The sequence below is a fragment of the Chanodichthys erythropterus genome, chromosome 17 (assembly GCF_024489055.1).
Source record: "Chanodichthys erythropterus isolate Z2021 chromosome 17, ASM2448905v1, whole genome shotgun sequence".
Lineage (NCBI taxonomy): Eukaryota > Metazoa > Chordata > Actinopteri > Cypriniformes > Xenocyprididae > Chanodichthys > Chanodichthys erythropterus.
The window spans coordinates 4,300,634-4,312,433 of NC_090237.1; the positions used below are offsets into that span (position 1 = coordinate 4,300,634).

General features: G+C 35.2%; 1 protein-coding gene across 1 annotated transcript; it reads right to left on the reverse strand.

Annotated features, from left to right (window-relative positions):
* Positions 1–362: 362 nt before the first annotated feature.
* LOC137004316 (zinc finger protein 585A-like) lies at positions 363–10,631 on the reverse strand. Its single transcript, XM_067364543.1, has 5 exons — positions 10,565–10,631; positions 8,438–9,457; positions 5,999–6,850; positions 3,192–4,043; positions 363–1,618 (listed from the first exon to the last, which is right to left on the reverse strand). The coding sequence occupies exons 1-5, from the start codon at positions 10,617–10,619 to the stop codon at positions 666–668; spliced, it is 3,732 nt and encodes a 1,243-aa protein (XP_067220644.1). The 5' UTR covers positions 10,620–10,631; the 3' UTR covers positions 363–665.
* Positions 10,632–11,800: the final 1,169 nt, after the last annotated feature.

Sequence of the window (11,800 nt, forward strand, 5' to 3'; positions counted from 1 at the left end):
AATTTTCATTTTTGGGTGAACTATCCCTTTAAACGCTATGGCTCTGTTGTTTTTGTTAAACTGACCAAAGGCAAGTAATTTCACTCAGAGAAAAAATAAATAAATAAATAAATCGAGGACTCGTGCTGAAACTGATACGGAAATACTGACACCATTGTTACTGTTTGTATCACTGGGTACACAAGTGCTGAGGAAGATCCAGAGCTGAAATTCATATATGGTTATAGGCATTTGGTTTCATACTAGAGAGAAGCCGTACAATAGTATGGCTTCTCTTCAGTATGAACTCGCTCATATGATTTCAGGTTTTGAAACTAAGTAAAACACTACTCCCACTCCAAAATCAATTCAATTCAGTTCAATTTACATTTATTTGTATAACATTTTTCACAATACATATCACAGTTCATTGAAAATATAAGCAATATGAGCGCTTGAAAGTTTTTTTTTAGTATGAATTCATTTGGGCAGTTATAGTAAAGCTCTTGCCACACTCACTAACACACTAACATACATGAACTTTCACCTCATCATGTGTTTTCTGGTGCAGTTTAAAAAAACTCTGGACATGAAAATCTCTTTCCACAGAAAAACACACAAGGCCTCTCATCTGAATGAACATTCAGGTGTTGTTTTAGACGTGATGGCAAATTAAAATCTTTACCTCACTGATCACAGTTAAATGGCTTTTCTTCAGTGTGAATAAAAAGATGATCTTTTAAACCTGTTGCATCTCTGAAACTCTCTCCACACTGAGTACAGTGGTACGGCTTCTCTCCAGTATGAATTCGCTCATGTACTTTCAGGTGTACCAACCGAGTGAGCCTCTTGTCACAATATGAGCATTTAAAAGGTTTTTCTCCAGTATGAGTTCTTTGGTGCCGTTTCAGACAGTCAGCTCTATTAAAGCTCATCCCACAGTCACGACAAGCATACTCTTTCACTTCATTATGTGTTTTCTGATGCAGTTTAAAACTCTTCAATCGTGGAAAACTCTTACCACATAGAGAACACACAAAAGGCTTCTCGTTTGAATGAACTGTCAGGTGATCTTTTAGATCTGATGACAAAATAAAATCTTTGTCGCATTGATCACATTTAAATGTTTTTTTTCCAGAGTGACGGAGGAGATGAACATTGAGAGCTGATGCTTGAGAAAAACTCTTTCCACACTGAGTGCATGTAAACGGTTTTTCTCCAGTGTGAACTCTTCGATGCCGTTTTAGATGACTAGATGTAGTAAAGCTCTTCCCACAGTCACAACACACATGATCTTTCACACCTGTATGTATACTCTGGTGCTGTTTAAAACTGTCCATCCTTGAAAAACTCATTCCACAGAGAGAACACACATAAGGCCTCTCATCTGAATGAACTATCAGGTGTTGTTTTAGTTGTGATGGCAAAATAAAATCTTTACCACACTGAGTGCATGTATACGGTTTCTCTCCAGTGTGAATTTTTTTGTGTTTGTTAAGGTTTGATTTATTTTGGAAACTCTTTCCACACTGTGAGCAGGTGTGCCGCTTTTGGGCTTTTGTTCCTTGAGTTTTGAAGTCACAGAGCTTGTTCTTTACGTCATTTAGCTTGTGTCTTTGTTCCTTCACTTCCATCTGGTCTAAAATAAACATATTAAGTGGTTAGAATCAGTTCAATGATGTAAAAAAGTGAAAATTTAAAAAAACACAAAAAAAGCACAAAACAAGACACCTGTCTGTGTGAGTATAAAGTATCATTATCACTTTAAAATAAAGTTTCATTAGTTAACATTAATTAATGCATTTAGTTAACATGTACTAAAAATTAACAATACTTATACAGCATTTATTAGTCTTAGTTATTGGTCATTTCAACATTTACTAATACATTATTGAATTCAAAAGCTGTATTTGTAAAAAATTAAGTAACGAATAAAATGAACAGCTGGATTTTTAATTAGCAACATTAATAAAGATTAATAAATACAGTAACAAATATATTGCTCATTGTAAGTTCATGTTAGTTAATACATTAACTAATGTTAAACAAATGATATCTTATTTTAAAGTGTTAGCAAATTATCTTTGATGTTCAAAGGTCAGTTCTGTCATTCAGTTGTGAAAGGCACAATATGTAAATTTTTGCAGCTAGAGGGAACTTATTTAAAACAAAGGTGTAGCTTGATGATGCCGTGAATGAGAATGGAATTATGGGAGTTGATGATTTAACCTCCACAGCCGAAGGAAAGGAACCTGTCAGACTTGGGCAGAAATCATGTTAATGGATGAGTGAACACATTAAAGTTTTATCATCATCACGGATGTATGAAGCAGGGCACGCCAAGAGCTGTGGTCCGTGGGAGAGAATGCTAATGACAGACACCTGTGATTTTCACCTGTCCTTCCGCTCTTTTTGCTGAGTATGTTGGGTAACGCAGCGTTGCTTTACATGGTTAAAACAATCATACTGAATACATCTAAATGTGTTAAATGTTATGCTATAACGTCACTCTGTTTGTTCGCTGCTATAAGACACTAGTTGCACATTGCAGTAATCTAGATCGATATTAGAATATCATATTAATAAAAGCTGGTGGCTAAATGACTGTTGCTAATTGACACGCAATTAATTGATAGAGAAAGCGCTCTCTGATTACGCCATGTTAGCCACTAGGCAAAATAGTATTATCTCTGATGGACTTTAAAACACGGTACTCACTGTAAATAAAAAAAAATAATAATAAAAAAAATAAAAAAATAAGACTAACCGTGTTAAGCTGTATAACAATGATTCGTTTTCTGTTGAGAAAGGCATCCAAACAGTCCCTTACCTGTTTAATAAAACACATAATATATAGGCGTCTTTGTTGTTTCATGGGTTTTACTAAAGTAAAACTGGAAATCAAGGGTAAATTGGATATGACGTCAGTGACAGGCGGCGCAATGACACGGTCCTTAACACTGGTTCAAATTGGTGATTTCTCTGGAGTTAAGCATTGTTGGAAACATTTGAGATCATTGTAAGCACACAAGTCAACTAAATATAACATTGTTTTAGTGTTTTTTCAATATTTTCATCTAAAATTTTTACATATTGTGCCTTTAATACTATATTAATAGTGAGTTATGATCATTTAGATGCATTCCTCTCATTTATCATTCACAGCCACCAAAGCAGTCAACAATGATCAAGAATCAAGAATTGAAACCAACCTGTTTGTTCCTCAGTATCTTCATGTTTTATTCTGGATGGTTCTGGATCAATCATGTCTTCAATCTCCTCTTTAATAAACTCACAGTTAAACGTTTCTTCAGTGTGAATTAAAAGATGATCTTTTAAACCTGTTGCATCTCTGAAACTCTCTCCACACTGAGTACAGTGGTACGGCTTCTCTCCAGTATGAAGTCGCTCATGTACTTTCAGGTGTACCAGCCGAGTGAGCCTCTTGTCACAATATGAGCACTTGTACGGTTTTTCTCCAGTATGAGTTCTTTGGTGCCGTTTCAGACAGTCAGCTCTATTAAAGCTCATCCCACAGTCACGACACACATGATCTTTCACTTCATTATGTGTTTTCTGATGCACTTTAAAACTCTTCAGCCGTGGAAAACTCTTACCACAAAGAGAACACACAAAAGGCCTCTCATCTGAATGAACTTTCATGTGATCTTTTAGATGTGATGGCAAAATAAAATCTTTGTCACATTGATCACATTTAAATGTTTTTTCTCCAGAGTGACGGAGCAGATGAACATTGAGACCTGCTACTTGAGAAAAACTCTTTCCACACTGAGTGCATGTAAACGGTTTTTCTCCAGTGTGAACTCTCATGTGTCTGTTAAAGTTCCTTTTATTTTGGAAACTCTTTCCACACTGAGTGCATGTATGCGGTTTCTCTCCAGTGTGAATTCTTGTGTGTTTGTTAAGGTTTGATTTATCTTGGAAACTCTTCCCACACTGTGAACAGGTGTGCAGCTTTTTGACTTTTGTTCCTTGAGTTTTGAAGTCACAGTGTTTCTTTACATCATTTAGTTTGTGTCTTTGCTCATTCACTTCCATCTGATCTAAAATAAACATATTAAGTGGTTAGAATCAGTTCAATGAAGTTAAATGTGAAAATTAAAAAACACTCAGCAGAAAACAAGGCACCTGTGTGAGTATAAAGTATTGGTAACACTTTACAATAAGGTTCCATTAGTTAGCATTAGTTGAATAATTTAGTTACCATTAACTAAAATGAACATACTTCTACAGCATTTATTAATACTATATTAGTAAATGTTGAAATTAACAATAAATATTATTAAAATCAAAAGTTATATTTGTTCATATTTAAGTAACATCAACAAACAAAAAACAGCTGGATTTTTATTAACCAACATTAACAAAGAATAATGAATACAGTAACAAATATATTGTTCATTGTTAGTTCATGTTAGTTAATACATTATCTAATGTTAACAAATGACATTTTATTGTAGGTTACAAATTTTCTTTGATGTTCAAAGGTCAGTTCTGACATTCACTTGTTAAAGGCACAATATGTAATTTTCGTAGCTAGAGGGCGCTTATTTAAAAGTCAAGTTATCTTCATTTATATGGACCATTTCACAATACATATTGTTTTAAAGCAGCTTCACAGTGACAATAGGAAAATTCTTATCGAGCTAAAGTTGGTTTTTGATTGAATCACTTCCATTGTAAAAACTGTTAGTTATTACTTTAGGGTCTGCTTAAATTACACCTTTACTTCTGAAAACCAATACCTTTAATGCATTCTTACCGTTCATTTACGTGTTTAGTCTGTAGGTTTGCGTATTTGAGTGTATGTGCACAGTAGCTTGGTCTTTTTAAAAAAAAGTGATATTTGCCCAATTACTTTACCGGTCCGCATAACACAGCAAAATTAGTTGTGTCCGTGGATCTATGCGAACTGGAATAATTTTGATAAGGTGTGGCTTGATGACGGCGTGAATGAGAGTGGAATCATGGGATTTGCCGGTTTCACCTCCACAGCCAATGAAAAGGAATCTGACGGACTCAGGCAGAAATCATGTTCATGGATGACCGAACACATTACAGATTTATTTTTGTCACGAATGTCGCGCCAAAAGCCGTGGCCTGTGGGAGCAAATGCTAATGAGAGACACCTGTGATTCACACCCATATTGAAACTAGCAAGGCTTTTATTATGTTGCAGTCGGCAGCTTCCTCTTTTTTGTTGCATGTGTGTGGTAACGCAGTGCTGCTTTAAAACAATCATACTGAAACATTTAAATGTGTTAAAAGTTATGCTATAATGTCACTCTGTTTGTTCGCTGCTATGAGACACTTGTTGCACATTGCTGTAATCTAGATTAATATTAGAATATTCACATTAATAAAAGCTGGTGGCTAATTGACTATTGTTAGATGACATGCAATTAACTTTAAAATGTATGATGGAGAAAGCTCTCTCTGATTACGCCATGTTAGCCACTAGACAAAATAGTATTGTCTCTGCGGGACAGTAAAACATGGTACTCATCGTAAATCAAGAAAACAAGCAAATCAAACAATAAGACTAACCGTGTTGAGCTGTATAACAGTGATTACATTTCTGTTGAGAAAGGCATTTAAACATTTGGATACCGATTTAATAAAACACACTATATAAAGCGTCTTTGCTATTTCCATGGTTTCTACAAAAATAAAACTGGAAATCAAGGGTAGATTGGATTGGACGTCAGTGACAAGCGGCACAATAACAGTCCATAACACTGGTTTAAATTGGTGATTTCTCTGGATTTAAACATTGTTGGAAATGTTTGGGATCATTGTAAGTACACAAGTCAACAAAATATAACATTTAGTGGTTTTGGATATTTTCATCTAAAAAATGTTCGTATTGTGCCTTTAATACTATTAATACTGGGTTATGATCATTTAGATGCATTCCTCTGTCATTTTTCATTCATATACTGATTATTATTTCACAGTCACCAAAGCAGTTAACAATGAAGAATAAATGGACACCAACCTGTTTGTTCCTCAGTATCTTCATGTTTTATTCTGGATGGTTCTGGATCACTAATGTCTTCAATCTCTTCTTTAATAAACTCACAGTTAAATGTTTCTTCAGTGTGAATTAAAAGATGATTTTTTAAACCTGTTGCATCTCTGAAACTCTTTCCACACTGAGTACAGTGGTACGGCTTCTCTCCAGTATGAAGTCGCTCATGTACTTTCAGGTGTACCAACCGGGTGAAACTCTTGTCACAAGATGAGCACTTGAAAGGTTTTTCTCCCGTATGAGTTCTTTGGTGCCGTTTCAGACAGTCAGCTCTATTAAAGCTCATCCCACAGTCAAGACACACATGATCTTTCACTTCATTATGTGTTTTCTGATGCACTTTAAAACTCTTCAGCCGTGGAAAACTCTTTCCACAGAGAGAACACACATAAGGCCTCTCGTCTGAATGAACTTTCATGTGATCTTTTAGATGTGATGACAAAATAAAATCTTTATCACATTGATCACATTTAAATGTTTTTTCTCCAGAGTGACGGAGCAGATGAACGTTGAGACCTGCTGCTTGAGAAAAACTCTTTCCACACTGAGTGCATGTAAACGGTTTTTCTCCAGTGTGAACTCTCATGTGTCTGTTAAAGTTCCTTTTATCTTGGAAACTCTTTCCACACTGAGTGCATGCATACGGTTTCTCTCCAGTGTGAATTTTTGTGTGCTTGTTGAGGTTTGATTTATCTTGGAAACTCTTTCCACACTGTGAGCAGGTGTGCAGCTTTTTGACTTTTGTTCCTTGAGTTTTGAAGTCACAGTGTTTCTTTACGTCATTTAGTTTGTGTCTTTGCTCCTTCACTTCCATCTGGTCTAAAATAAGCATTAAGCAGTTATAATCAGTTCAATGAAGTTAAATGTGAAAATTAAAAAAACACTCAGCAGAAAACAAGGCACCTGTGTGAGTATAAAGTATTGGTAACACTTTACGATAAGGTTTCATTAATTAGCATTAGTTGACTAATTTAGTTACCATTAACTAAAATGAACAATACTTCTATGTCATTTATTAATATGATATTAGTAAATGTTGAAATTAACAATAAATATTCTTAACATCAAAAGTTATATTTCTTCATATTTAAGTAACATGAACAGACAAAGAACAGCTGGTTTTTTATTAACCAACATTAACAAATAATAAATACTGTAACAAATATATTGCTCATTGTTAGTTCATGTTAGTTAATACATTAACTAATGTTAACAAATGACATCTTATTGTAAAGTGTTACAAAATTATCTTTGTTGTTCAAAGGTCAGTTCTGTCATTCACTTGTTAAAGGCACAATATGTAATTTTCGCAGCTAGAGGGCGCTTATTTAAAACAAAGGTGTAGCTTGAGTCGCTGTGAATGAGAGTGGAATAATGGGATTTGTTGGTTTCACCTCCACAGCCGTTGAAAACGAATCTGTCGGACTCGGGCAAAAATCATGTTCGTGGATGCGCGAATGCATTAAAGATTTATTACGGTCACGGATGTATGAGGCAGTGCACACTAAGAGCCATGGCCAGTGGGAACAAATGCTAATGAGAAACACCTGTGATTCTCACCCGTCACAAAACTAGCAAAGCTTTTATTATGTTGCAGTCGGCCGCTTATGCTCTTATTGTTGCATTTGTGCGGTAACGCAGTTCTGTTTTAAAAATCACATTTTAATGTGTTAAAAGTTATGCTATAATGTTACTCTATGCGTTCACTGCTGAGACACTTGTTGCACATTGCAGTAATCTAGATCAATATTAGAATATCATATTAATAAAAGCTGGTGGCTAATTGACTGTTGCTAATTGACACGCAACTAACTTTAAAATGTATGATAGAGATAGCTCTCTCTGATTACGCCATGTTAGCCACTAGACAAAATAGTATTGTCTCTGAGGGACAGTAAAACATGGTACTCATGGTAAATCAAGAAAGCAAGCAAATCAAACAATAAGACTAACCGTGTTAAGCTGTATAACAATGATTACATTTCTGTCCAGAAAGGCATGTAAACAGTTCGATACCGGTCTTAGATAACACAGTATATAAGTGTCTTTGTTGTTTCCATGGTTTCTACAAAAATAAAGCTGGAAATCAAGGGTAGATTGGATATGATGTCAGTGACAGGCGGCGCAATGACACGGCCTGTAACACTGATTCAAATTGATTTCTCTAGATTTAACATTGTTGGAAACGTTTGGGATCATTGGAAGTACACAAGTCAACTAAATATAACATCGTTGTAGTGTTTATTGGATATTTTCATCTACACATTTTCCATATTGTGCCTTTAATACTATTAATACTGCGTTGCGATTATTTAGATGCATTCCTCTGTCATTTATCATTCATATACTGATTATTATTTCACAGCCACCAAAGCAGTCAACAAAGAAGAATCAATGGACACCAACCTGTTTGTTCCTCAGTATCTTCATGTTTTATTCTGGATGGTTCTGGATCACTAATGTCTTCAGTCTCCTCTTTAATAAACTCACAGTTAAACGTTTCTTCAGTGTGAATTAAAAGATGATCTTTTAAACCTGTTGCATCTCTGAAACTCTCTCCACACTGAGTACAGTGGTACGGCTTCTCTCCAGTATGAAGTCGCTCATGTACTTTCAGGTGTACCAACCGAGTGAGCCTCTTGTCACAATATGAGCACTTGAAAGGTTTTTCTCCAGTATGAGTTCTTCGGTGCCGTTTCAGACAGTCAGCTCTATTAAAGCTCATCCCACAGTCACGACACACATGATCTCTCACTTTATTATGTGTTTTCTGGTGCACTTTAAAACTCTTCAGCCGTGGAAAACTCTTTCCACAGAGAGAACACACAAAAGGCCTCTCATCTGAATGAACTGTCAGGTGATCTTTTAGATCTGATGACAAAATAAAATCTTTGTCACACTGATCACATTTAAATGTTTTTTTTCCAGAGTGACGGAGGAGATGAACACTGAGACCTGATGCTTGAGAAAAACTCTTTCCACACTGAGTGCATGTATATGGTTTATTTCCAGTGTGAACCCTTCGGTGCCGTTTCAGATGACTAGTTGTAGTAAAGCTCTTCCCACAGTCACAACACACATGGTCTTTCACACCTGTATGTATATTCTGGTGCTGTTTAAAACTGTCAGGCCGTGAAAAACTCTTTCCACAGAGAGAACACACATAAGGCCTCTCATCTGAATGAACTATCAGGTGTTGCTTTAGTTGTGATGGCAAAATAAAATCTTTACCACACTGATTACATGTATACGGTTTCTCTCCAGTGTGAATTTTTTTGTGTTTGTTAAGGTTCGATTTATTTTGGAAACTCTTTCCACACTGTGAGCAGGTGTGCAGCTTTTGGGCTTTAGTTCCTTGAGTTTTGAAGTCACAGTGTTTCTTTACATCATTTAGTTTGTGTCTTTGCTCCTTCACTTCCATCTGGTCTATAATAAACATAATAAGCAGTCAGGAACAATTCAATGAGGTTAAATGTGAAAATTAAAAAACACTCAGCAGAAAACAAGACACCTGTCTGTGTAAGTATAAAGTATCAGTATCACTTTACAATAAGGTTTCATTGGTTAGCATTAGTTAACTAATTTAGTTAACATTAACCAAAAATGAAAAGTAATAAAATAAATTCAAAAGTTGCATTTCTTAAAAATTTAAGTAACATGAACAAAGAACAGCTGTATTTTTATTAACTAACATTAACATTGAACAATAAATACTGTAACAAATATATTACTCATTGTTAGTTCATATTAATACATTAACTAATGTTAACAAGAGAGAAAAAATCTGTTGGCTTTCACAATCTTTGTTTCATTATATGACAACAGTGACAGTTCAAATCTGGTCAAAAGCACTTTTTGTATTTGTCATTTTAAAGGCTCTCGATGGTTCATTCCCAGAGATATGGAGATCTTAATGTGGATCCATTAGTAAATTGGTAAAATGCACACAATTTCAGTGGTCAGAAACCAAATGTGGGTCACCTTGCTTCGCATGCTGCTGATACTTTTTTATTTTAAAGAGGAATATCTGAAGAACAAATAATGTTGAAACTAGAACTGTATTGTGTTTTTCCATTATCTCAATTGCATAGAACATATCTGAGTGCCATAAATACTCCTTTTCCAAAGTTTGCATGCCTGCAAAGATATCTTAATATCCTTCTAGATACTCATCCTTAATAAACTCTCCTTTTGAAATCTTTATTTTGAAGGCCCTATATATTTCAGTCTGTTTAAAAAGTTACCTGCATTTGGTTTGTGACCATTGAAAATGGGTAAAATTCAACCATTTGAACACGGAGTTATACTGGAGTCCCAATATCTAAATGTTAGTACACAAGTCAACTAAATATATAACACTGTTTAAATAGTTTAGATATTTTCATCTAAAATCTTAAATATTGTGCCTTAAATAAGATTAAATCTGTGTTATGATCATTTACATGCATTTCTGTAATTTATCATCTATATACTGATTATTATTTCACACCCACCAAAGCAGTCAACAATGAAGAATCAAGAATGGACACCAACCTATTTGTTCCTCAGTATCTTCATGTTTTATTCTGGATGGTTCTGGATCACTCATGTCTTCAATCTCCTCTTTAATAAACTCCATCTTTAACAGTCACACAGATTTCAGCTGCTACACCTGGAGTTTGTCCTTCTCTTGTAGGATGATGTGAATATTCCCAGTATTTATTGGTGAATTGTTGTGGGAGGAGCTTCACTGCAGGTGTGAACTGTGATCACTGTGTGATACTGACACCCACAGGACCAGATCTGGAAAAAAATCAGTTACTGAATTGATGCTGAAATACTTTAGTAACATTTAAATTAAGTAAATATATGTTTTCTGACAATATGGATTATTTTGCTACATGATAGTTGTTAATTGCATTTAAATCAAGGATTTTTCAATTATTGTCCAAAGTCTGAGAGAAACAATAGGACATCATTAACCAAGCTGCTGAAAAGCCTCTTTGTCTCCAAAAGTTCCCTGTTTTCACATCATTGATTATGATGATGTCTGAGATCTTCTGTGAAGTGGAACATTAAGCACATTTTATTTTGTTCCAACATTTGTGAAAAACTTATTATTATTACACTTTAATAATAAACCAGGACACACAACGCATTTCATTACATTGGAACATAAGTAAACTCTGGAGCTATTTAATGTTAAACTACCAAATCTGAGGAACATCTCTCACCTGCACACGGTGAATATACTGCCTCCGGAGAAAATTGTATTACATTTATCCTTCATTCACGACCGTGAATCAGCTGCTGAAAATTTCAGCAATGGTCTCGCGTCTCGCGCTGCCAGATTTTCAGAACAAAACCCGGCCTATTGCTACTCAAAACTAGCCCAATCGCGTTTCGAGGGTGGGGGCAGTAAAATCGCGTTTCGGAGAGTAAAATCCGCGTTTTTGGCGAGGTTTCCCTGGTCAAATTCGCATTTCAGGGGCAAAATATTATGTTATTTTGTGGTTGCTTCAACCCGCGGACATTAAAAAAAAAAACCGTGGACTTGGCAACACTCTCGCAATTCTCTCTTCTGCGCATCCTCAGTGAGCGTGGTGTCATTTTTCTTAAAGGGGCCGCATATTCTTAAATTTTGTCAAGGGCCGGTTCCATAATCAAATTACTGAAAGTGAAGTGTAAAGTAAAGCGTCTAGTAAAATGTCTCACTGTACACTGCTCCAGCATAGCAGTGATATATTAAAGATTATTTACAAGTCATCACTTTTATCATTAATTGGAATA

Coding starts and splice junctions, on each gene's coding strand:
- LOC137004316 (XM_067364543.1), bottom strand. CDS start 10,619: ATGAGTGATCCAGAACCATCCAGAATAAAACATGAAGATACTGAGGAA. Junction 6,851..8,437: donor AGATACTGAGGAACAAACAG/GTTGGTGTCCAT, acceptor TGCTTATTTTAG/ACCAGATGGAAGTGAAGGAG. Junction 1,619..3,191: donor AGATACTGAGGAACAAACAG/GTTGGTTTCAAT, acceptor TGTTTATTTTAG/ACCAGATGGAAGTGAAGGAA.